This window comes from Pan troglodytes, chromosome 18, assembly GCF_028858775.2.
Source record: "Pan troglodytes isolate AG18354 chromosome 18, NHGRI_mPanTro3-v2.0_pri, whole genome shotgun sequence".
Lineage (NCBI taxonomy): Eukaryota > Metazoa > Chordata > Mammalia > Primates > Hominidae > Pan > Pan troglodytes.
The window spans coordinates 83,143,077-83,168,733 of NC_072416.2; the positions used below are offsets into that span (position 1 = coordinate 83,143,077).

Below are 25,657 nucleotides of genomic sequence, written 5' to 3' on the forward strand. Positions count from 1 at the left end.
GGCACCCCTTCTCCAGCAACTCTCAGGGAGCGGTTATACCACTGGAAGGATCTGGAAGGTGTAGACCCTGGGACCCAGAAGATTGAACCCACCAACCCTGCAGAAGCCAGGCCCTCTCAGCAGGGAATGGGGGAGATGGTGCAGATGCTGTCCGTGGCAGAGGCTGGCTGGGGTGCAGGCACTCAGCGACAGCTGGAACAGGCACACATGAGGCAGCTTCACCTCTGTAAAAGCAAAAAGTTGGACCAAAAAATCAGGGGCCCCTATCTGGTTTAGCAGCAAAGTATTCAGTCATCACAACTAAACTTGATCATGTACGAAACGTGGGACGCACATATATTCGGTGAATGGGGAGGGGAGAGCAGGCAGGAAACCCGGAGTTCTCTGGACTGCAGATGTGCTGTGCCTAGAACTTTCTTCGGAAACTTGCTGGCCCTTTTGGGAAGCCGCCTGCATGGGCCTATCGGGCCTGACCGCTGAGTTACTCGTTCTCTTATAGCTCAGAGATTGGCTCAGCCTTCAGCGCCCAGAACCAGCCACAGGGAAAACCAATTTTCCCTTGGCGTCTTCAGGTTGTCTTGGCTAAAATTAGCAGCTGGATAAGGGGCATTGCGGTTTTAAACAGGCTCCTCAGGAGATGCTGTAGGGCGCTTGTGCTTTTTTTTATGGGCACCCTGCTTTTTGTGTGCGGCTCCCAGGCTACCCTTCAAGCTATTTTCCCCTGCTTCCATACCCAAGCCAAGTTCGTGTACAATAGAAGATAGGATTTAGCCACCTTCCTATTTGGGGGATATTTTTGTTTTGTTTTAATGCAAGCGTCATACTTCTATATAATGAGTCTACATAACAATCTAATATAAGGAATACAAATAATATTGCAGCAAAATTCGGCAGAGCCACAGACACAAGCTGGAGGGCTGCTGCCCATGCAGCCGCCCGGCTCAGGTGTGCGCCTCCGTGTTCGAGTCTCCTTCTCATTTCCGCGTGTCTGGAATGCCACCAGGAGCCCCAAGGCACAGCACGTGCGAGGCAGGGCTGCGGCACACACTGACCATCTGGCCTCTGGAAGGTAAGCGAGGCAGGGCTGCGGCACACACTGACCATCTGGCCTCTGGAAGGTAAGCGAGGCAGGGCTGCGGCACACACTGACCATCTGGCCTCTGGAAGGTAAGTGGGCATTTTGGTTCCCTCACAGTGCAAATGTTAGACAAATTTGTTGAATGAATTAAAATCCAATTGTAGGTACTTGAGATTCTGAACTGTGGAGATTTTGAAACATTGTTTTTATTTTAACGTGCACTAAAAAAAGGACTAAGTAAAACTATGGAAGTCGAATTAAACATTCAACAAGCAACAGTACTCACTGGGCAACATTTGTGAGTCGCGCTTGAGTGCCCAGGTCACTTGTCATGGGCACAAAAGCATTTAGAGTTTCTGGAAACTGTCTGGGAGTGACCTTAACAGCCTGGGGCTGGGTCCACGAAGCACGGAAAGGCACCCCCTGAAAACACCGCCATCCATGAAGAACAGGCGCTTTGGAAGCCATTTGAGAACTGTTAATTGATTACTTTATTTCATATAAAAGTTACATTGAAAGAAGAGGTTGAAAAGTCAAGTATACTTGATTTGCACACACTTGCCAAGTCTCACAGGATTCAACCACTTGGATAATTGTTTTATTGATAACAGGATATACATATTAAAAGCCTCACACTGAAGCCCACACGCATGTCCAACCCAGACAACAATGTGCAAATGAATATGCAAAACAATCTCGGAAACTGGCGTCTCCAGGATCACCCACACTTTGTCCCTCTGGCTGTGACGCAGCTCTTCCCCCAACGGCGCACACGCTTCTGCGGTGACCAAGTCCACTTCCAAACCCCCTGCAGGTTTGCTCGCTTGGCTAGGACGGTGGCTCAGGTAGGTCCCTTTGTGGTTTTGCATCAGCAGTGGTAGAAGCCCTGATTCGGATGGGGTACAGAGTAATTAAAAACAAAAAACAGTTCACAGATGAACAGAAAGGCAAAACAGTTCCCAGGAGGGAGACGCCAACTTCTCTTAGTGTGGAGGGCAAGCATAAAGGAAGACCCTCAGACTTTGTCACAGATTGCTTCTTGATGCGTCCGGCAAAAAATGTACAAACCAGGCAAGTTTAAGGCAAGTCCCCACGAGGGGAGCTGTTGGCTTTCTGGCATAATTTTAAGCTCCGCACCAAGGATCCTATTTTATCACCTGTGCCGTGGGTGGAGAAGAAAACGTAAAAGCTAACCAAAAACTCCAACAAGAGGGCGCCATCCTGGCCATTCCCAACTGGAGCGCTGCCTGCAGTGGCACAGTCGCCCCTGCCAGGGGCTGGCTGCCTCACGGTCCCCTCCCCTTCCCAGAGGTGCCCAAGGGCTGGGCCCTGCCTCTCCAGTAGGGATGCCTCCCCTGCCCCACACACAGCATCGGGCTGCCTCAAGTATCAAGTCACCGAGCCGCAGCTCTGCTCTTACCTAGGTGCCATTTATACACTGCTAATTTGGCTGGAACAAAAAAAAAAAAAAATCAGTTCCAAGGCCCTCAAGCACTCAAGATTTCTTTAAAAAATGAAAGCACGAGGGCAACGAAGGGCCGCACAGGAACGGCTGTTCTTTGGATCGAGATGTCCTCCAACAGCAATACATTCATAGTAACCACGGGCAGGACCCCGCGGCTCTCTCCCCTCTTCCCTGAAACGTCGGTTTCTAAAAAATAGCTTGTTTGCTGTACACAGCCGGTAAATGTTACACTGCCTAAACAATACTGGCAATTTTGACACACATGCACACACGCGCACACACGCACAGACACGCACACACACAGACTTGCTGAGAGGGTCAAAGGATGTCTCTTCCGGGGCAGCGGGGAGTGTGCCGGAAGCCACCTTCACTGTTCAGTGCACAGATCTTTTGCAACTTCAGTGCAAAGCATCGGAGCTAATTGAGACCAAAACGTCTTTCTATGTAAACGCCCTGCTGTGATCCGGGGAGTGCACTGCTGAGTGGCGGGGTCAGCAGGAGCCCCCTGAAATGACTGCTTGGAGAATCCCTGTTCACTGGATTCACTGTTTTTCTTCATGATTGGAAACAGCAGCTCAGGACCCAGGATTTGAATAACCCATGTAATAACCCAAAGTATTCTCCACAGAAGCCCCAGCTCTGCAGGAGGCCACGGCGTTTGGCTTCTTCGTGTGGCCACACACCTTTCCGTTGTTGTACAGGTGGGGACTAAGAGCCTCTTCCTCTGCCATCTGTGACTATAAATATATAAAACTCTGCTTGCTGCAAGCAATTGGTTTGTGTAGGTTCCAGTTGCCCTGTTGGTCACAGATGAGCTGTTGATACCCTTCAGACCCCAAATAAATAACTGGAAGTCTGTGAGCAAGTTTCAGTCTGATGAGCCACGCCTCACACTGAGAACTCCGGGCCGCCTTTTCTGGGTCTCGTGGGCAGTCGCCTAAATCGGAAGCCCACAAAGGGATTCATCCAGAGGAGTGAGGGGGGCCCCCCAAAGACGGACTTCATCCCTTCCCATCGCAGCCTCCGCTCCCATGTGGGCTTCTCACTTTTCAATCGCTCGATCTCCTGGAAGCAGAAAGAAAAGCAAGTGGCAGCGGCTCCAGGAAGCTCGGCAGACCCCACCAAGCCTCAGAATCACACCGTGCTCAAGCACAGTGTGGGCTCGATGGAGGGTAGGTGAGTGAACTCTCCTTCCCAGCTCTGCCCCGATCCAGACCCCGTGGCCTCTGTGAGCCCAGCCCGGCTGCAGCCACGTGGCCAGCCCAGACTACCACAATGGCCCTCCCAGCCAGGCACCAACATTTGTCGCTCGTTAGTTACTGTGTACAGACATTTACTGAGCGCCACTCCAGGCCTGCAGAGCCAGGCCCTAAAGGCAGTCAGTTCCCTGAAATTTACTGACTGCACTGGGAGCTGGGAATCTGCCTGGCTCTGCTGACTTGCAAATCAAACTGAGACTAGAAATATGCACTGCCCAGAATGAAAGAAACAGCAAACACAGGGAGCTGGTTGCAGCTCATCAAGACCGTCCCATTACGTTCCCGAGTCAGTCCACAGGCACCTATTGTTGACATTAGGACTTTTCATTTACTCAAGCTTGGACCACATATGAAGTCCACACAGCCGAGAACAAAGCTTACCGTCTCGTCATTGCATATGGAGTGGATTTGGGTGCCAAACATAACTGCAGTGAAAGTGAAAAACAGAAGACCCTCAAGGCACAGGAAGATCAACAGGATTACAGTTATCGGAGGTGAAAAATCACTGCATTCTGCGGACAAGAGGAAGTTGGTTATAACTGGTCCTGAATACCCCGAGTGGCAGAATGTTGGGCTCAGAGAAGAATCCTCTAGGGCCAGCCCCTGGCCAGCTTCCAGGGGGAAGTTGTTCACTTTCTAAATGGGCACATTCATTGTTCTCCAAGGAGCAGAGGAGGGCCACCCTTCCAAGCAAAAATTCATACCATGACTTCCTGGCCAGTGGTTTCAAAAGAGTCTGTATTTTCTGTGGTTTCTATTGACACTGTATTTGTGAATTAAATGGCAAATGAAGCCAGACCAGAAGAGTTGTGTGCACCCATACCAGTGAGCAGTGCTCACAGGAGTCTGTTCACCATGTTCCCCTGGGGTGGGATGAGCCTGTCCAGACCTCACTGCCTATCTAAGGTAGGATAACGAGCACCTATTTTCACTACACTTGCTTAGGGTCGGTCACTCAGGTAAGCAACGCGAAGCCTGCTTTGAACAATGGCGAGCTAGCTGACCAGGAGACATAGACACAAGCTTTTGGGGCAACAATATACTAGTAAAATGGTGGTGTTAAAACTTAACTAAATTCTTTAAAATTCAATTGCTAAAATAATTGCAATGATTTCCTTCAAAATTGGAAACCTGGTTCTTCCTTTAAAGCTTTCCCCTTTCACCCAATAACAGCATGCAAAGCCAGGAATGACACACAGCCAGGGAACTTACCAGTCCACTGCCCTCGGACACAGGAGATGAACTGAAATCCACAAAGGATCAGAGCATGGACTGAAGACAGAGCTATATACATCTAGAATGAGGGGGAGATTGGTTAGTCACTTTTATTTTTTACTTTTTTTAGAAACAGAGTCTCCCTCTGTTGTCCAGGCTGGAATGCAGTGGCGTAGTCTCAGCTCACTGCAACCTCCGCCTGCCAGACTCAAGCGATTCTCCTGCCTCAGCCTCTCAAGTAGCTGAGACTACAAGCACCATGCCCGGCTAACTGTTTTGCATTTTAAGTAGAGATGGGGTTTCACCATGTTGGCCAGGCTGGTCTGTAACTGCTGACCTCTAGTGATCCACCCAGCCAGTTAGTAACTTAAACAAGTCTTTCTAAGAGCAAAGGCTGATGGCACATCATGTGTATACCTCCATCTTGTCAGAGAAAAAAATGAGGGAAGGATTAAATGGCAGCAGTTGACATTTTCCTACCCAAGATCATATTAGACCAAGTAGAATAATTTTATAGAAAAATACAGCTGGGCATGGCGGCTCACGCCTGTAATCCCAGCACTTTGGGAGGCCAAGACGGGCAGATGGCTTGAGCTCAGGAGTTTAAGACCAGCCTGGGCAACACAGCAAAACCCCGTCTATAAAAAAATAAACGGCCAGGCACGGTGGCTCACGACTGTAATCCTAGCACTTTGGGAGGCCGAGGTGGGCGGATCGCCTGAGGTCGGGAGTTCAAGACCAGCCCAACCAATATGGAGAAACCCCATCTCTACGAAAAATACAAAATTAGCCAGGCGTGGTGGTATATGCCTGTAATCTCAGCTACTTGGGAGGCTGAAGCAACAGAATCACTTGAACTTGGGAGGCGGAGGTTGCAGTGAGCCGAGATCACACCACTGCACTCCAGCCTGGGCAACAAGAGCAAAACTCCATCTCAAAAAAAAAAAAAAAAAAAAAAAAAAAAAAAAAAGAAAAAGGAAGTAAACTCTAACATACTTTAGGAAGATTCCTGTTATTATTAATAAACAATAGCGATTGAGGACATCTGGGAGAGAATTAAATTACAGTGAACACCTAAAATAATACAAGCAACATATTACTTATTGGGACTACTTCCTGCCAATGACAGCACAGTATTATAATTTGAATCCTGGAGAAAAGGCTGGAGAGAAACTGGCCTGACATTAGTAGATTTCCCTGCTCCAGGCAAGAAGCAGTTAAAGAATTTCAAATTCAATGTAAATTCAATACAAAAATATTTTTACTTACAGTGAAGAGCACAAAAAATCTTTGATTCTTTTCTCCTACACAATTGTTCACCCACGGGCAGTGATGATCCATTTTCCGAATACATCTTTTGCAAATACTGAAAAGGAGAGTTTGATTTTTCAGTATTCCATGCTCTGAGGAAACCAGAGTAACACAACCAAATAAAATCAAAGGTGGAGGAAAATTAGAATGTATATTCTAATACAACATGTCAAAAAATATCATACATTCTCACTATATTCCTTTAAGGTTTATCATTTTAATTAAATGTCTTCCGTTTCCTAAGGAAAATACTCAATGGACCAACAGGTTGGGGCGAAAGGTCACACTAAGCCATACTTCACGAGTTCTCAGACACTCCCCCAGTAGAGCTGGATCATGTACACCTATCAGTAATGTTCCTAATTTTGCAAGCTTACAAGTCTATTTCAATAAAAAACAAAAACTGAAATTTTACCCTCAGGGAGAAACATTCTTTATATCTTCAAATAATTCCTACCACTCAATCCATGTTCACTGATGAATATGCAGTATGGATTGCATATTCATCTTGAATCATCAACTACACACCCAGGCATGAAGTCGTCTTGTTTTTAACAGCTGTATTTTACTTTTGCCCAAAACACTCTGTATGTCCAATTTTAAATAACTAATTTGATTATCGATTACTTTTTAGTCCAAGCTTGCACCATTTAATTACATCAAGCAGACATCGATGGCAGCAGGTTCGCTCCAGGCAGACTTGCTATCATAGCGTCACCTTTTTTTTTTTTTTTGAGATGGAGTCTTGCTCTGTCGCCCAGGCTGGAGTGCAGTGGCGCAATCTCAGCTCCCTGCAAGCTCTGCCTCCCGAGTTCACGCCATTCTCCTGCCTCAGCCTCCCGAGTAGCTGGGACTACAGACACCAGTCACCATGCCCGGCTAATTTTTTTTTTCTATTTTTAATAGAGATGGGGGTTTCATCGTGTTAGCTAGGATGGTCTCGATCTCCTGACCTCGTGATCCGCCCACCCCGGCCTCCCAAAGTGCTGGGATTACAGGCGTGAGCCACCGCACCCGCCCATAGCGTCACCTTCTATTCATTGACCTTGGCTCCCTGCCCGACCTCCACAGCACCTGACTTCCAAAACATTCCCATTTTATCTTAAACAGATTTATTGAAGTATAATTTATATACCATAGGTCAGGCGAGGTGGCTCATGCCTGTAATCCCAGCACTTTGGGAGGCCGAGGCAGGTGGATCACCTGAAGTCAGGAGTTCGAGACCAGCCTGGCCAATGTGGCAAAACCCCGTCTCTACTAAAAATACAAAGATCAGCCAGGCATGGTGGCGGGCGCCTGTAATCCCAGCTACTAGGGAGGCTGAGGCACAAGAATCGCTTGAGCCTGAGAGGCAGAGGTTGCAGTGAGCCGAGATTATGCCACTGCACTCCAGCCTGGGCGACAGAGCAAGACTCCATCCCCCCATCCCCCAAAAATTTATATACCATAAAAGTTCACCCATTTGCAATGTACAATTCAATGATTTTTATTCTATCTGCAGAGTTGTGAGACCATCATCATCTAATTTTTGAACATTCCCACCATCCCAGAAAGAAACCTCAGCCCATATGCAGTCACTGCCTATTTCCAACCCCAGCCCAAAACAGCCACCCATTTACTCTCCGATGCCATTTCATCTCTCTTTACTTTCTGGCCAAACCATGAGGATATGAATCTCTTAAAGCTTTCACTCCAGCCATAAAGCAGTTGGCACCCTGTATCTGGGTTTCCTCCCGTTGGAGGCCATCAATGGCTTCCAGCCTATTCAAGCAGGCCACTGTCCAGGTGCAGCCTGTCACACAGTACAGGGACGTGTGACAATTATTTCAAGGAATGGAGAAATACACCCAGACATTCACACTTCAACACGTGAAATCAACAGCCAGCCCCTCCAAGAGCAGAAAAAGGAGTCAGGAACTGGCAAATCTGGGGGAAGAGGATAAAATGCAACCAAGACCAGCAGGGGTGAGGTGTGAGGGCCAGGAAGGCTACTTGAGCCAGGCAGATAACTGGACTGTGGCTTTTAAAAAATACAGTAACTGGTGTTTGAGAGCACGCCCAAATAAATACAAAAAAACAAAACAACAAAAAAAATGAGAGCACATCCAAAAGAACCTTGCTTCTACGCTGCACCACCACCCCAGGTAAGAACAAAAGTGAACGCACAACAGCCTCTCTGGCTGGCTGGAAGAACCCAGAGCAGGAGTGAGGGGAAGGTTCTGAGCCTTTCTTCTGGCCCCCACACAGGATGTGCCCAGGAGCTGTGAGCACACACGTGCTGGCCTGTGTGGCATGTGTGCCACAACAGAGGCGGGAACCTTGTCACCTCCTCCGGTTGTTGAGCCACAGCGAGTCCCTCGGGAAGGAGGGGATCCCTGAATCCATACTGTTTCCCAGCTCCCAAAAAGACTCTAGGGCACCGGCCCTTTACTCAGCTCCCTACCCCAGAAAGAACATGACACCTACGGCCCCGCCCGTACAACGCTGCCCAGATGCTCAGGGGCCATGTACCTACGGTGGTGGGCGCACTCTGGTTTAATACAGCAGCGCGCGTACCCGCAGTGGCGGATGCGCTCGGGTTTAACACAGCAGCGCACGTACCCGCAGTGGCGGATGCGCTCGGGTTTAATACAGCAGCGCACGTACCTGCAGTGGCGGGCGCGCTCGGGTTTAATACAGCAGCGCACGTACCCGCAGTGGCGGGCGCGCTCGGGTTTAATACAGCAGCGCACGTACCTGCAGTGGCGGATGCGCTCGGGTTTAATACAGCAGCGCACGTACCTGCAGTGGCGGGCGCGCTCGGGTTTAATACAGCAGCGCACGTACCCGCAGTGGCGGGCGCGCTCGGGTTTAATACAGCAGCGCACGTACCTGCAGTGGTGGGCGCGCTCGGGTTTAATACAGCAGCACTTGGGGCACTTGTAGATGACTTCCCCGGGCTTCAGCTGCAAGCTCTCCATGTATTCTTTCGTAGCGTTTCCTTTGGGTACTGCCCCCTACCATATAAGAAGAATGTACTTTAGTTGGGGAGAATGAAAGTTAAAAACATCAGGCCGGGCGCAGTGGCTCACACCTGTAATCCCAGCACTTTGGGAGGCTGAGGCGGGTGGATCACGGGGTCAGGAGTTCAAGACCAGCCTGGCCAACCCAGCCTGGTCAACATGGTGAAACCCCGTCTCTACTAAAGATACAAAAAATTAGCCAGGCGCGGTGGCAGGCGCCTGTAATCCCAGCTACTTAGGAGGCTGAGGCAGGAGAATCGCTTGAACTCAGGAGGTAGAGGTTGCAGTGAGCCAAGATCGCGCCGTTGCACTCCAACCTGGGCGACAGGGCAAGACTCCATCTCAAAAAAAAAAAAAAAAAATCATATATTTTCTATATCATCAAACAATTTTAAAAAACTACCTTATTATCCTTTTGATAAATGGCTTAACCACCTGCATTTTCAGAGGCAAGGCTTATTCCCAGACAAGGGCACTGACTGTCCCCAGGGGGGGCAGGGAACCTCTTTGCACACCACTTCCCTGTAGCCCCTGCTGACAGGGAGGTGACTGATAAGCACTGCCCAGAGTTTTCTTATCGGGCAGTCGGGGAACAAAGAACAAAACAATCTCAAAAAGGACTTTAATTTCGTGTTGCTAAAGTGACATGATACTTTTGTCTCTTGGCCAACTTCCTCAAAGGCATTCACACACAAACCTGGAGGTGGCGGCCCAGACCACCTGACCCGATTCATGTCTGGCAACGAGGCCGCCCAGCGGCATCAGAAACTTGAACATGCATCCATCTGTGCCCCAAGTGCTAGAGGAGCTGGAGAAGATGAGCAATGGTGAAGCAGCGGAAAGAGGAGTTGGGGAGGCTGTGAGCTGCTGGTAAGGGGCAGAGCTGAAGGCCAAGAGTCACCCTACCAGCACCATGTCAACTGAGGACCCGCTGTAGGGAAGGTAAGGCCAGAGGTGGCTGCAACAGCAGAGGCTTTGTTCTTTGGGCAGTGGAGATATGTCATCAAAACCATGTTTGTGGGAGACAATTCGGGGAGCTGTGGCAGGGTGGAATAAAATAGGCAGACCTGCCTGGGGGTTCCAATGCCTCAAGAAGAGGAACAAGGCCTTGTGTCTGCCTCTTAGCCTGGATCCTGCACTTCACGTAGAAATCACAGATCTGGAGAATGAGACCCACGGACATTGGGAACAGCAGTCAGGGCTGCAGTGATTGTGCAAAGACAGGGGATACAGGTGGGGCAAATGGAAGGTGGGAGCTAACAGCCTGGGAGATGGCAGAGGTGATGAAGGGCTCTGCCAACAGCAGATGGCCCTGCTGGAGCTCCTTAAAATGCAGGTGCCTCGCTGGGCTCCGGAGCCACAGATCTGAACCTCTGCAGGGTGAGGGTTGACATCCAAATTTTAGAAAGTTCAGCAGGTGAGCGCCCTGCAGAGCCAGACTGCTGCCCGCTGGATTCAGGGCTACCAACAGGCCAGAGCTGGAGCCTTGGGCAGCACAGGCAGGGGGGCCCCAGGGCAAATGTGAGTGTTGACTGCCCAAACCTCCCCTGAGGTTTACTTCCTCCAAACAAGGCCCCGTCAGTCCCATGGCCGCAATATGGGGAAGCTGTTTTGGTCAAGATCAAAGTGTTTCCTAACATGCTGCCTCCTTAAAGAAGTTAGAAAAGGGTTTAAACTCATCTTTGAAAACTTAAATCAGAATAAGTAAAACATTTTACTGGCTGGGCAGGGTGGCTCACGGCTTTAATCCCAGCACTTTGGGAGGCTGAGGTGGGTGGATCACGAGGTTAGGAGTTCAAGACCAGCCTGGCAAAGATGGCGAAACCCCATCTCTACTAAAAATACAAAAATTAGCTGGGCGTGGTGGCCTGCGCTTGTAATATCCCAGCTACTCGGGAGGGTGAGGCAGAGAACCCGGGAGGTGGAAGCTGCAGTGAGCCAAGATCACGCCACTGCACTCCAGCAAAAAAAAAATTTTTTTACTTAACTTACATTCTACAATTTAGAGTCTTGTTTTTTCTTTCTTTTTGTTGAAACAGAGTTTTGCTCTGTTGCCCAGGCTGGAGTGCAGTGGTTTGATCTTGGCTCACTGCAATCTCTGCCTCCGGGGTTCAAGCGATTCTCCTGCCTCAGCCTACCAAGTAGCTGGGATTATAGGCGTGCGCCACCACACCCGGCTAATTTTTCGTATTTTTAGTAGAGACGGGGTTTCGCCGTGTTGGCCAGGTTGGTCTCGAACTCCTGACCTCAGGTGATCCAACCGCCTCAGCTTCTCAAAGTGCTAGGATTACAGGTATGAGCCACCGTGCCCGGCCTGGAGTCTTCAATCAACTTTCCTCCAACAATCTAGGGATCTTAACACTGCTTTGATTTATAAAATTCCACAATGTTGCATATATTCCCCAGGTGACAGTCGAGTGTTACACATCTCCTCAGAGGAAATGGGCCAGATTTTAAAACTCCAAACACCGTAATTTTATGAGCCATGCATGCACTTTTCCACAGCAGCAGCAAATATGATACGATGTGGCACGATACACTTCTGGAAAGCGGCTACCCCAACGCTACCCCAGTTTTTGGTCACTTATGACCAAGGAAAGGCATTTCGAAGGGGAAACCAAGTACACATTGGGTGATCCTCAGGGACCTGAGACTATGTGGGATTTCAGGCACTTGCTGGGTCCAGGGATTCCTTTTTGCTGCTCAGAACCCTGGGCAGACAATCAATGAAACTCTTCACGGGCATGGTGTCCTGGGGGTTTCAAGGAGGGGTTCCTTCCACCTGAGGCCCCGAGTCTATCACCTACATTTTCATCCTGAGCCTTTCGAGATGTGGTTTGGCAGAAACAGAGACCATATGCAGAGGGGGTGTGCACGGCTGCACCATCTCAAAGGGCCTCGCCAGGATGTGCCCACGATGACAGCGGCAGGGGCTGGAGCACCGTTTCCTCTGCACCCATGGGGCATTCTTCTTCCCACCAGAACAAACCTTCCAAGTAATTGAGCACATTCCTCAGTTCCCATTTTAACCATTTTCGGGACGTTTTTTTCTAAAACACTTCTTGAATGTTTCCCACTCATCTTCTTGTGGGACTGACCATAGGCTCCAGGCCATGGGATGCCTTCAGGCTCCTCCCTCCCACCCAAACACCCGGCGGCCTCCCTTCAGAGGTGCTCCCTGATTGGCTGTTCCCTCTTCTGGTGCCCCTGCCCACATCCCACTTCCAGTCTGCCCTGATGAGACAAAGCAGCCAGCCAGGCCCAGGCAAGGCGCTCTGTGCCACCTCGCCCTTCCAGGGCAGTTAGGCTTCGCAGAGCATGCTTCCGGTCCTCTCTCCCCTGCTCTCCACCCCAGCTCCCTGTCATGCATTCTGGATCCCCAGGGCCTAACTAAGCGGCAGGTAAGAATGGGGCCGGGCCTGTGGATCTGCCTCCTAATTTATGGAAAATGCTGGGGACGAGGAGCACAGCAAAACCCAGTACAGGGATGTAAACTGCAAACAAAGAACTGTGTTTCTTCAACTTAAACCCCAAGGGAAAAAAAGACATTGCAGGGACCACAGAGATTAATTAAAAGAGATGTCAGAGACACATAAACCAATCACACTGTATGGATCCTTATTTGGATCCTGATTCAAGGGAAAAAAATTATAAAAGAATTGAGACAGGCCAGGCACGGTGACTCACACTTGTAATCCTAGAACTTTGGGAGGCCGAGGCAGGCGGATCACTTGAGGTCAAGAGTTCAAGACCAGCCTGGCCAATATGATGAAACCCCATCTCTACTAAAAATACAAAAACTAGCCGGGCATGGTGGCACATGCCTGTAATCCCAGCTACTCAGAAGGCTGAGGTGACAGAATCGCTTGAACCCAAGAGGCGACCGTTTCTATGAGCCGAGATCCTGCCATTGCACTCCAGCCTGGGCAACAGAGTGAGACTGTCTCAAAAAAAAAAAAAAAAGAATTGAGACAATTGAGGAAATTTGAGCTCTAACAGGATAGGTGGTATAAATACATTGCTTTACATGAGCTACCGGTATTGAGGTTATGTTTTTACAAAGAGCCCTTTTAAAAGATACACACGTTTACAAATGAAACAAAAGAATGAGTGAGATTTAGGCAGGTTATCTGGGGGAGGGGAACGGCGTGGGCGAGGCCACCACATGATGTGGTGACAAGCTCAAGGTGGAGTGCTCTTTTCTTCCTACCGTGCACATTTGGAATTTCCCGTAAGAACTGAAATTTTCGAGGCCGGGGCTCTGAAGATAGACAATCTGGTTCAAATCCCAGCCTGGCCTCTTACTGGCACAGCAAGGCCTCGTGTTCTCACACGGATGCTACACCTACGTCCCAGCACTGCTGTGACGGTGGGAGGAAAGCACGCTTTTGGCAGAGCTCCTGGACAGCAGCCGCGGCCCCATGAAGGGTACCTCCGGAAGGCACTCGCACGGCTGCCGAGAAGGCTCGTGGGCATCCACGGGGCTGGCATTGAAGACACAGGCTCTAACAAGTAAAGGGATGCAGGGCCCAGGGCCGTGGGTGGCCTTCCTCCCTCCCAGCCCTCTCACGATCCCAAAGTGAAGCTTGGGATCAAAGTTGCATCCTTCCACAGCAGGGTTCATTGCTCTATCAGTAGGCCTCTGACCCCATCTTCCCCTCCACTCCTCACTCAAAGCACCAATGACTTTCCTCAAGTGACAATACAAATCCCAATTTGTATTGTCCAGGGCAATCCCAGCGAGGACTGCCCAGTCCTATTGGTTTAGAAAAATGACATGAAGTCCCACTGGGGTATCTGCCCCAACCCCTGAACTGTTCAGTTCAGAGGTGATGTGATGGTTCTAGTTCAGCCTGGACTGGACCCTGGTAGGGTAAAGACATGATCTGTGGAGAGAAGAAATCAACTCCCCACTGGGAGAACAGAGGTGACACCTGACCCTGCTGGGCCATGCCCACTCTCCCCTTCAGAAAAGTAGACCTGGACATCAGTGACTGCCACTCCACCTGCTCTGGGGACTGCCCTTCTTCCCTGGGCAGCAGGAAAGCCAGGACTCAGAGAGACAGACAAAGCCTGAGGACAGCTGCCAGCCTCTCCCCTCTGTCCACCTTCCACTCCACAGCCTGCCAGCAGCCAGAAGCATCCTTGCCCTGGGGCTCTGCATACTCCCCCTTCCTCAGTTTCATTTACAGTGACTCCTGGTGGTTTCTGTCACTTGTCACCAGAGGACTCAAGCAGACATGCCTCCAAAGAAGACACACAAATGGCCAACAAGCACATGAAATGATGCTCAACATCGTTGGTCATTAGGGAGATACACAGCAAAGACAGTGAGATACAGCGTCACAAAAGAACGGCAATAATGTGTTGAAGATGTGGACACACTGCAGGTGGGAATGTAAAATGGTGTGGATGCTTCGATGTTTTGGGGTTTTTTTTTTTTTTTTCATCATTCCCTTCCCCACAAGATTTTTTTTCCTTTTTCTTTTTTTTCCCCCAGTGGGGACACTTCAGAGAATACTTGGCAGTTCCACAAAAGGTTAAACACAGAGTCACCATATGTCCCAGCAACTCCACTCCTAGGTATATACCCAAGAGGAATGAAACACCCATCCACACAAAAACTTACACGCGGCCGTTCAGAGCAGCATGATTTGTAACAGCCGAAAAGCAGAACTCGCCCAGATGCCCATCAACTAACGATGGCTATAGGCGAGACGGGTCCGGCCAGAGCATGGAATATTATTCAGCCTTAAACCAAATGAAGCGCTGATCATGCCACAGCACGATGGACCCCGAAGACGCGATGCCTGGTGAGAGCCAGGCACAAAAGGCCACAGACGAGATGACTATGAAAGTCCCTCAACAGGCGGCCAGGCGCAGTGGCTCACGCCTGTAATCATCCCAGCACTACGGGAGGCCGAGGCGGGCAGATCATAAGGTCAGGAGATCGAGACCATCCTGGCTAACACGGTGAAACCCCGTCTCTACTAAAAATACAAAAAAATTAGCCGGGCATGGTGGCGGGCACCTGTAGTCCCAGCTACTCGGAAGGCTGAGGCAGGAGAATGGCATGAACCCCTGGGGGCGGAGGTTGCAGTAAGCCAAGATCGCGCCACTGCACTCCAGCCTGGGCGACAGAGTGAGACTCCGTCTCAAAAAAAAAGTCCCTGAACATGCAAATTCCACAGAGACAGCAGATGAGTGGTTGCCAGGGGCAGAGGGCGTCGGGTGGTGGGGTCGGGGAACTGGGAAGTGATGGCTAAGGGGTGTGGGGTTCCTTTCTGAGGTGATAAAAATGTCCTAAAACCGACTGGGTGATGGTTGGACACTCTGTGGATGCACTAGACACCACGGGACTACACACGAGGATGGATTTAGCGCTATGTGAATTCAATCTCAATCAAAACACCCCTGACATCCAAGATCTCCAACTTCTCCCTCAGAATGTTCCATTCAACATTCTCTGCAGTAATACAACAAGCAAAAGAAATCTGCCCACCAGGGCGGCAGCACGCCCTGCACACACCTTCTACCCTGACTTCCTGGCCGCCTCTAGCTCTCCAGGCTTCTGGGGCCTTTTCCGCAGGAGCAGGAGCGGGGTGGGAGCAGAAGCTGGACTGCTGAGTAGCTGTAGAGTCTGAGCGCAGAGGAGGAAGGGGCAAGTGCGCTTGTCAGCAAAGAGGAGCAAACTGCTGAGGACTCCCAGCAGGGCTGACCCTCCCCCATGTGCCTACCCCACACTCACAAGCAAGAGGCTTTGCACAGACTCGGTTCCCTCACCACAACTGCCCACAAGGGTTGGGTCCAGCCCAGTTTTCACTGTGCAGGCAGATGGTCGGCAGTCACTGGATTTTTCCTACAAGGCAATATTCCAGTAAAAATCGCTGAGCTGGACCTGGCCCTGTAGCTGGCCCTCTCCTTTGTCGAAGTGCCTGGGCACTTTGGGCAACAAACAAGGGGTTTCTGCTGCAGCCAAGGAAGGAGAGGGCGGAGACACACAGGGATCAGAAGCAGGGTCTGGCTCCTAGAGGGAGACCTGCTGCGTAAAAGGAAATGACAAGACAGCCTTTAATTCTCTGAAGGCACAAACCCATCGGAGAAGAGACTCAGTTATGGTCAAAGACTCCACCATCAGATCAGGCTACAAAGCCACTGGCAGACTGTGCTTCCAAGTTTGTCCCCAAGGTACCACTCCCCAGCTGCCCTCTGGTTGGGCCTATAATACTGTCCCATTCCCAGGACAGCTGCCCATGACCTCTACTAGTAAAACAGGAGACAGTAAACAATGTACATCCAAACCCTGAATAATTAATTCAGATAAAGCAAAGACAGATAAAGCCACGTGCAGACCACATTCTGTGAGCTGATCCGTTTCAGTTTATTCTCAAAAAAAGAGTCCTGGTCAGGCGCGATGGCTCATGCCTGTAATCTCAGCACTTTGGGAGGCCGAGGCGGGTGGATCACCTGAGGTCAGGAGTTCAAGACCAGCCTGATCAACATGGTGAAACCCTGTCTCTACTAAATATACAAAATTAGCCAGGCATGGTGGTGCATGCCTGTAATCCCAGCTACTCAGAGGGCTAAGGCAGGAGAATAGCTTGAACCCAGGAGGCAGAGGTTGCAATGAGCCAAGATCGCACATTGCACTCCAGCCTGGGCAAAAAGAGCAAAACTCCGTCTCAAAAAAAAAAAAAAGTCCTAATCTTATTAACATCTGGGTACCTTCTTTAGAGAAAGCTTAGAAACAGACAAGAACCCAGTAGATTTTAAATTGACAAATTGGGAGTCCCTATACCATGGTTTAAAACCACTGTTTTAAAGCAGTGGAAAGAACTTTTTTCAAATGAAAATCTACTGACTGCTAATACCTGACTTTGCACGCCTGCAGCTGCTGGGCGTCTCCTCCGAGCTCTGTGGGAAGCCTGGAACTCACTCACTAGAGGTGACGGATGGCTGAGCTGCAAGATCTCTGTACGATCGGCCCGAATGCCCCTCCCTGATTGAAGGATGTCTCAAAACTCAGGAACAGCCTGAAAGCCCAGCTGGAAGCTGAATCTGGTGGCCTGCAAGGCGTCAGGAACTAGGGGTATTTCACTGCGCTAGGTCTGGCCTATGTTTATTCTCAGCCTAAAGGGAATCTGCTCCCAAAATGAGCTCAATCCACCTTTCTTGTTCCACACCCATGTCAATCTGTCCCTGTGCACTGCTTCCTCCAAAGGGTCAGCCACACCTGAGGACACTAGACCAGACACAAGAGAGCCACCCAGAGACGCAGCCAGTACTCACAGGGTCGGTGAGCATGGTTCTCAGGTGCGACGACAGGGCAAGCACGGCCAAGCAGTTAAAGATGACCCCGTTGACCACAGAGTACCAGAAGTCTTTGGAAGGCAGCAGCATGACGAAAGTCACCACGAAGTCTGCATAGGCGACCAGAAGCCACGTCATGACAGCACAGATCATGCCGCAGCCGTCACGGATGAACCAGACCCGGTCAGCCACGTCAGCCTCGGAGGAGGAGGACGATGAAGAGTCATAGTTGTCATTTTCAGCCAGGAGAGGATGATGCTCGACGTCCCGGAGCCTGTGTCCTGATGGCTGCATGATTTCCCTGACGCACCCTGGGGAGGGGGACGACACAGAGCTGGTAAGGCTCAAAAAGCTCACAAGCTACCTTAAATATGATGTGTTACAGTTTGTCCTTGGCCATTTCATGAAGTTAGTCTAAATACACATAGTGGGAAAGAACATAAAAACATAACTAAGATCTGAATTTTTAAATCTCTGACTTGATTGATTGCTTTACTGCAACACAGTAAGTCCCACAGTACAGGTTATGCCTACATATACAAAACTGTATCTATGGCCAGCCGTGGCCACATACAAAGGTTATGGAAAGCACAAGCTAGACGCGAAGTCCCAGCACTGGGTTCCCCGGCAGCGTGGAGAGGAGCTCTGCTGTATCACTGCTGCGCCTGCTCCCCTGAGCCCCACCTGTTCCTGCTCTGCTCAGCAGCTCACCTAAATGCTCCCAAGCAGGTGCTCGGCACCCACTTCAGCAAGCAGCATGATGAAAGAATGACGAGTAAGTCACTGGTTCTCTATTCATCTTTACACCGCCTCATACACACTGACCTCATTGGTCTTACCTGTTTTTCCTCAATTTGATTCTCAGTTTATCCTCGCTTATCTGTGATGTTTTTGGAGCAGATTCCCATTTTTATATCTCTGTTCCTTGACACTCTACCCTGCTTCTAGAATGCCCTTCATCTCTATTTTTATCTTTTTTTTGAAACCAAGTCTCACTCTGTTGCCCGGCTGGAGTGCAGTGGTGCGATCTTGGCTCACTGCAACCTCCGTCTCCCAGGTTCAAGTGATTCTCCTGCCTCAGCCTCCCGAGTAGCTGGGATTACAGGCGCCCACCACCACACCTAGCTAATTTTTTTGTATTTTTAGTAGAGATGGAGTTTCACCATGTTGGCCAGGCTGGTCTCAAACTCCTGACCTCAGGTGATCCATCTGCCTCGGCCTCCCAAAGTGCTGGGATTACAGGCATGAGCCACTGCACCCGGCCTCTATTTTAATCTTTTAAAAGTTTCCTGTTTTTGTTGTTTTGGGAACACAGTCTCCCTTTGTTGCCCAAGCTGGAGTGCAGTGGCACAATCATAGCTCACAGACGAGGTCTGACTATGTTGCCTGGGCTGCTCTGGAACTCCTGGGCTCAATCCTCCTGCCTCAGCCTCCCAAAGTACTGGGATTACAGGTAGAGCCACCATGCCCAGCCTTTCCTTCATTTATTAATCCATTCTTTTGCAAGCCATCCTTTTGACACTTCTTCCCTATTTCCAATAGCATCTGATTTCTAAGAACATACAAGATCTAAAGAAACTAAAGAAAAAAGTAGGACCGGGCACAGTGGCTCATGCCTGTAATCCCAGCACTTTGGGAGGTCAGGAGTTTGAGACCAGCCTGGTCAACATGGTGAAACCCCGTCTCTACTAAAAATACAAGAACCAGCCGGGCACGGTGGCGTGCGCCTGTAATCCCAGCTACTCGGGAGGCTGAGGCAGGAGAATCACTTGAACCTGGGAGGCGGAGGTTGCAGTGAGCTGAGATCACGCCACTGCACTGGACTCAGTCTCAAAAAAAGAAAAGAAAAGAAAAGAAAAAAGTGGGTCAGGTGCGGTGGCTCATACCTGTAACCCCAGCACTTTCAGAGGCAGAGGCCGGTGGATCACGAGGTTACAAGTTCAAGACCAGCCTGGCCAAGTTGGTGAAACCCCGTCTCTACTAAAAATATAAAAATTAGTCGGGCACAGTGGCAGGCGCCTGTAATCCCAGCTACTCAGGAGGCTGAGGCAGGAGAATTGCTTGAACCCGGGGGGTGGAGGTTGCAGTGAGCTGAGATCGCACCACGGCACTCCAGCCTAGTGACAGAGTGACACTCCCTCTCCAGAAACAAAAAGAAAAAAGTGCACTTTTCCTGGTAACTGTTTTGACTGCTTCTTTGATTGTATGCCCTTCTCTTATCGGTGTTTGCTCTAAGAGTTGTAATGTCACAGATAAAGAGCCAGGGAAAGGAAGAGACAGTCAATTTCACCTAGCTTTCCCATGGGGAGAAAATACTGACAAATATTTTAACGAACTGACCCGGGCACCTTCTCAGAGCAGGAGTGCTCCTCATGTTTTAAGCAGGCAGAGTGCAGAAACCATGGCTTCTGAAATGTGAATAAAGGAGTGTAGTAAGAATGTTCTCAGAGGTCAGGTCACTACAACTGAGTAACAGCACTGGGTGCTGTTTTTCAAATCTGGGTGTGACTTTTTCTTTTCTTAAATGCAACTGGAACATAGCAATTATGAAAACATTTGCCGAATGAACATGTGGTGAGGATTCATTCGCCAAATACTTTAAAAAATTTCCTCTCGATGCAAAAATGCTGACTGGTACAAGAGCAAAATGAAATTGTTTTCCAAAGTCAGTAAAATAGCCCTATTTTTCAATCAGATAAAAGCAGCTTTAAAAAATGTTTAAGGCTGGGTGCAGTGGCTCAAGTCAGCACTTGGGAGACTGAGGCAGAAGGATCATTTGAGCCCAGAAGTTTGAGATCAGCCTGGGCAACAGAGTAAGACCTCATCTCTACAGAAAATAAAAATTAACCAGGCATGGTGGCTTGCGCTTATAGTCCCCCCTACTAGGGAGGCTGAGGGGGGAAGATTGCTTGAGCCTGGGAGGTTGAGGCTGCAGTGAGCCATGATCATGCCACCACGCTCCGGCCTGGATGACAGAGAGATCCTGTCTCAAAAAATAAAAATAAATAAATACATGCTTAAGGCTAAGTGTGGTGGCTTACACCTGTAATCTCAGCACTTTAGGAGGCCAAGGTGGGAGGATCTCTTGAGCCCAGGAGTTTGAGACTGGCCTGCGCAACATGGGAAGACCCAATCTCTACCAAAAAAAATTGTTTTTTTTTTTTATAGTCAGGCATGGTGGCACACACCTGTAGTCCCAGCTGTTTGGGGGACTGAGGTGGAAGGTTCGCATGACACTGGCAGGTTGAGGCTACAGTGAGCCACGATCCCACCACTGCAGTCCAGCCTGGGCAACAGAGTAAGTAAGACCCAATGTCAAAAAAATTGTTTTAATTAAAAAAACTTTTAAAAATAAGCATTTAAGTGAAATAGAAAAAACTAAAGATCAAAAGAATTTGGAAAGACCCCTTAGCCAACCATTCCTTCAGCATTTTCTGAACCCACATCTTCTGGATCTATCTGCTCAACATCCCCTGCAAATACCTTTGCAGCACCATTGCCTCTACATAAACCCCATTCACCCTGCAGGGCCTAACTTTTCTCTCTTCTAGGCAAGCCAACCTGAAAAGGGAGTTCTCTTCTTCTGAGGAGCACTTTGTGAAGAGGTCTCTAGACATCACATGTGACTATCTGGAGATGAAGGCTGAAACTGCTTCTGCCTGCACCACTAGTAAAGCCTGACTGTCAGGGGGCTGAGAAAGTACCTGCAAGTTTCTCTGCCTCCGCTGAAGCCCTGGGCACACTCACCAGCTCTCCCTCCCAGGTACTTACCACTTGCTACCTGAGAGCTCTTGCAGGTCCCACCTCCGGGCCTGATGTCAGCCCCTCCAGGGGGGTCTGGGTCTCCTCCTGCCCTGTCCCCCTCGTGCCTTGCATGCTGTCTGGCGCACAGCAAGGGCATGTTTGCTAAAAGGCAGATGCAACAAAAAGCAAGCAGTCCCTCTCTCAGATTCCAATCACCTCCTGCTGATTTCCATCTAAGTTTCTTGGTGAATCGTTATCTGTGGGCCCAGGTACATCAAGGCCGTAAGCTGAAAAATTCCTCTGAGCAGAACCATTTTGCTTTATGGTGACTTCTCTAATAGGACACGTTCCATGAGAAAAGGAAGGGTGCTTTCCAGGCAGTAAAACAAGCTATACTTTTGTCAGAGCACAATGTTTGGGCAGTCTGAGCTCTCTCCAGAAAGCAGGGCCTCTTGAAAGTCTTCTAAAGGCACACATGTGACACCTGAGCCAGCTCAGCTCCGCCTTCCTGGTTCAGGTCCTGGTAAGACCTCCACGGAGTGCAGGATGCTGCTGTGGCTCCATGCCTGACCTGGGGGTGCGGATGGCAGGCACAGCTGTGTAAGGAGAGCGCCCATAGACACCAAACACTGGCCATGGCAGGACGTTCCTATAAGCACATATTAGGGTGACATATCATACTTGAGGCCTTTAGTGCCATATCTGTAAGATCCGTTAGAAGTCAACAGGAAAATAACATGAAATCCAAAAACTGCTTTATTTTCAACAAAGCAACAAACGAATATAGCAAAGTTAGGCTGGACAAATACAGCTCTCAGTAACACAGTGCACTCACTCGTGTCTCTGAGTCACTGTATTTACACTTGAGTAATGCAACAGGAAGGGAGGGGAAGAAATGAAGAAACCATTCCTTTACATGGAAGCTAATCTAAAAGCAAACAGCACGGCCATTTGAGATGCGGTATTAAAATGTACACATTCCTTAGGAGCAAGGGCACAGCCTTATTCTGCACCGAATTCTAAAACCACCGTTGACTTCATACTCAAGACAGTTTCTGAGGGAACCGTGAAACACTGGGCACTCTCACACAGATGTCCCAGCATCACTCTTCTACCCTAATGGCCGATTTAATGGGATTTTCTCAACACTCCCGAACCTAAGCTCTTTCTCGGCATGTTAAATAAAGCCCTGTTTCCCAGAACACCAAAAGCAACACTACAAATCTCCATATTTAAAGGGACAACCACACAAGCAAAAACTTTCTGTTTCAGGCCGGGCACAGTGGCTCACGCCTGTAATCCCAGCACTTTGGGAGGCCAAGGCGAGTGGATCACTTGTGGTCAGGAGTTCAAGACCAGCCTGGCCAACATGGTGAAACCCCGTCTCTACCAAAAATATAAAAATTAGCCGGGCATGATGGCGGGTGCCTGTAATCCCAGCTACTAGGGAGGCTGAGGCAGAAGAATCGCTTGAACCTGGGAGACAGAGGTCGCAGAGAGCCAAGATCACGCCATTGCACTCTAGCCTAGGCAACAGACTGAGACTCCATCTCAAAAAAAGCAGACAAAAAAAAAACAAACCACTTTCCATTTCAGGTGGAAAGCAGGGTATTCCCCTCATCTTGTGATACTGGCCAAGAACTCATCAATTCAATTCATGGAGTCCCCTCCACAGATACACCCTCCCCTTTTAGGACCGGAAGGCAGCGGATGAAAAGGAAGGCGTGCCTGTCAGCTTGGCACCACGCCTCTGCTTTGCCACATGCACAGGTTACCTTTTTAGTAATATACAAGCTAGTGTCAGCTGTGAGAAAGGAAACAGTGATTGGACCCTAAATAATCACACTCTTACCTCACAAGTTATTTCTAAACATCACTTGAACATTTTGTGCCGTTTCTTCAGGATCTTAAGGTGCATACTGTCCTATGTGATCGGATCTGAAAGGTAATAAAATCTGATTAGAAAAAGTGATTTATTTTATGACAGACGTGTGTCATATTTCTTAGGGTATGATTAATTTTTGGAGCGTAACATTTGACGCATCAAGTTCTGTCACTCAGAACTATCCTTAAGTATGAAATCATTGCTCTTCTAAGTTTTGATTACTAGGTAAATTCACAATCCTGGAAATCAAGTAATTTATTTTAAATATTTCCATTTACCCTCCTGCTCTTTTAGCCCCAGTGTTAAATACAGATCTATAAGCTAAAATCCCTCCAGAAAAATCCCCTAGGGCAGACCAAATCTGGGTAGCCTGCACTTCTACCGTCGATAAGCTGATTTACTGGCCACATTAAAGGAATCACAGAACAGAGAGACAGAGCACTTGAGGCAGGAGGGGTGGACTAGAATGGCAGGCCCTGCTGTGGGAGGGGCGAGGAGGTGAAGGAAGACAGTGGAACCCAGTGAGGGCCACTCAATGAGAGCAGAGACTCCTGGCACGCATCTCCCACGTAGCTCCCCGAACCCTGACAGATGGGAGGGTCGAGGAATCCTCTCTAGCACTAATATGACCCAAGAAAAAGGTCTAAAGACTCTGCGATGTAGGGAAAACCCAAGAAGAAGGTCAGATTCACTGTCAGACCTCCCTAAGTCGAGGGCCACAGGGAAACCCCCGCCACGGACAGAGAGGTTCCAAGTGCTTGTCGTAGCTCCATTATAAAAAAAGAAAGTCCAGGCCACGCGCGGTGGCTCACACCTGTAATCCCAGCACTTTGGGAGGCCGAGGCGGGTGGATCATGAGGTCAGAAGTTCAAGACCAGCCTGGCCAAGATGGTGAAACCCCGTCGCTACTAAAAATACAAAAATTAGCTGGGCGTGGTGGTGGGCGCTTGTAATCCCAGCTACTCGGGAGGCTGTGGCAGAGAACTGCTTGAACCCACGAGGCGGAGGTTGCAGTAAGCCAAGATGGCACCACTGCACTCCAGCCTGGGCGACAGAGCTAGACTCTGTCTCAAAAAAAAAAAAAAAATTAAATCCAAACACGATTCATGAAAGAGCACAAAACAGAAATGAAGGGTAAGAGTCCAGAACACGCACAATGCACAGAGAAGAAAATGTCAACAAGGCATAGGTAAAATTCATATTCTTCAAAATAAGAGAAGAGATTGGCTCTGTGAAACAAAAAGAGGAACAGTTTAAGAACTTCCTGGTTATTCTACAACGAAAATACAACAGTCTATAGATTCTAAATTTTCCTTTTTTCTTTTTTTTTGAGATGGAGTCTTGCTCTGTCGCCCAGGCTGGAGTGCAGTGGCGCAATCTCGGCTCACTGCAAACTCCACCTCCCGGGTTCACGCCATTCTCCTGCCTCAGCCTCCTGAGTAGCTGGGACTACAGGTGCCCGCCACCACACCTGGCTAATTATCTCTTGTATTTTTAGTAGAGACGGGGTTTCACCATGTTATCCAGAATGGTCTCGATCTCCTGACTTCGTGATCCGCCCGCCTTGGCCTCCCAAAGTGCTGGGATTAAAGATGTGAGACAGCGCACCCAGCCTCTAAATATTCTTAAACAGAACTGGACAAAAGAGTAGAAATGGGCCAGGCACGGTGGCTCACGCCTGTAACCCCAGCACTTTGGGAGGCTGAGGTGGGCGGATCACAAGGTCAGGAGATCGAGACCATCTTGGCTAAAACAGTGAAACCCTGTCTCTACTAAAAATACAAAAGTTAGCTGGGCGTGGTGGTGGGCGCCTGTAGTCCCAGCTACTCGGGAGGCTGAGGCAGGAGAATGGCATGAACCCGGGATGCGGAGCTGGCAGTGGGCCGAGATGGCGCCACTGCACTCCATCCAGCCTGGGCGACAGAGCGAGACTCCGTCTAAAAAAAAAAAAAAAAAAAAAAAAAAATAGAAATGTCCCAGAGAGGAGAACTAGAAGACAGAGAGAAAACACTGAGAAGAGAATGTAAAATAAAATTAGAAGATCGGGTCTGTAATCCCAGCACTTTGGGAGGCCGAGGCGGGCAGATCACGAGATCAGGAGATCGAGACCAACCTAGCTAACACGGTGAAACCCCGTCTCTACTAAAAATAAAAAAAAATTAGCCGGGCGTGGTGGCGGGCGCCTGTAGTCCCAGCTACTCGGGAGGCTGAGACAGGAGAAAGGCGCGAACCCGGGAGGCGGAGTTTGCAGTGAGCCGAGATCGCGCCACTGCACTCCAGCCTGGGTGACAGAGCGAGACTGTCTCAAAAAAAAAAAAAAAAAAAAAAAAAAAAATTAGAAGATCGGGTCAGGAGGTCCACCTTCCAAACAACAGAGGTTGAGCACAG

The 25,657-nt window shown here is 49.3% G+C and overlaps 1 protein-coding gene across 6 annotated transcripts in view; it reads right to left on the minus strand.

Moving 5' to 3' along the window:
* Nucleotides 1-1,545: 1,545 nt before the first annotated feature.
* ZDHHC7 (zinc finger DHHC-type palmitoyltransferase 7) overlaps nt 1,546-25,657 on the minus strand; it is a 37,665-nt gene continuing 13,553 nt past the window's right edge. For 3 of the 6 annotated variants that reach the window (XM_016930298.4, XM_001152806.8, XM_016930299.4), the window contains 8 exons: nt 23,237-23,322; nt 17,620-17,951; nt 16,079-16,189; nt 9,200-9,324; nt 6,287-6,383; nt 5,015-5,096; nt 4,184-4,314; nt 1,546-3,608 (listed from right to left, as the gene is read on the minus strand). In XM_016930298.4, coding sequence (XP_016785787.1) covers nt 3,432-3,608; nt 4,184-4,314; nt 5,015-5,096; nt 6,287-6,383; nt 9,200-9,324; nt 16,079-16,189; nt 17,620-17,934 — 1,038 coding nt within the window. In that variant the 5' untranslated portion in view covers nt 17,935-17,951; nt 23,237-23,322 and the 3' untranslated portion in view covers nt 1,546-3,431. The remainder of the gene's footprint in view (nt 3,609-4,183; nt 4,315-5,014; nt 5,097-6,286; nt 6,384-9,199; nt 9,325-16,078; nt 16,190-17,619; nt 17,952-23,236; nt 23,323-25,657) is intronic. The other 3 variants (XM_016930300.4, XM_009431341.5, XM_063797897.1) reach the window with 1 other exon arrangement.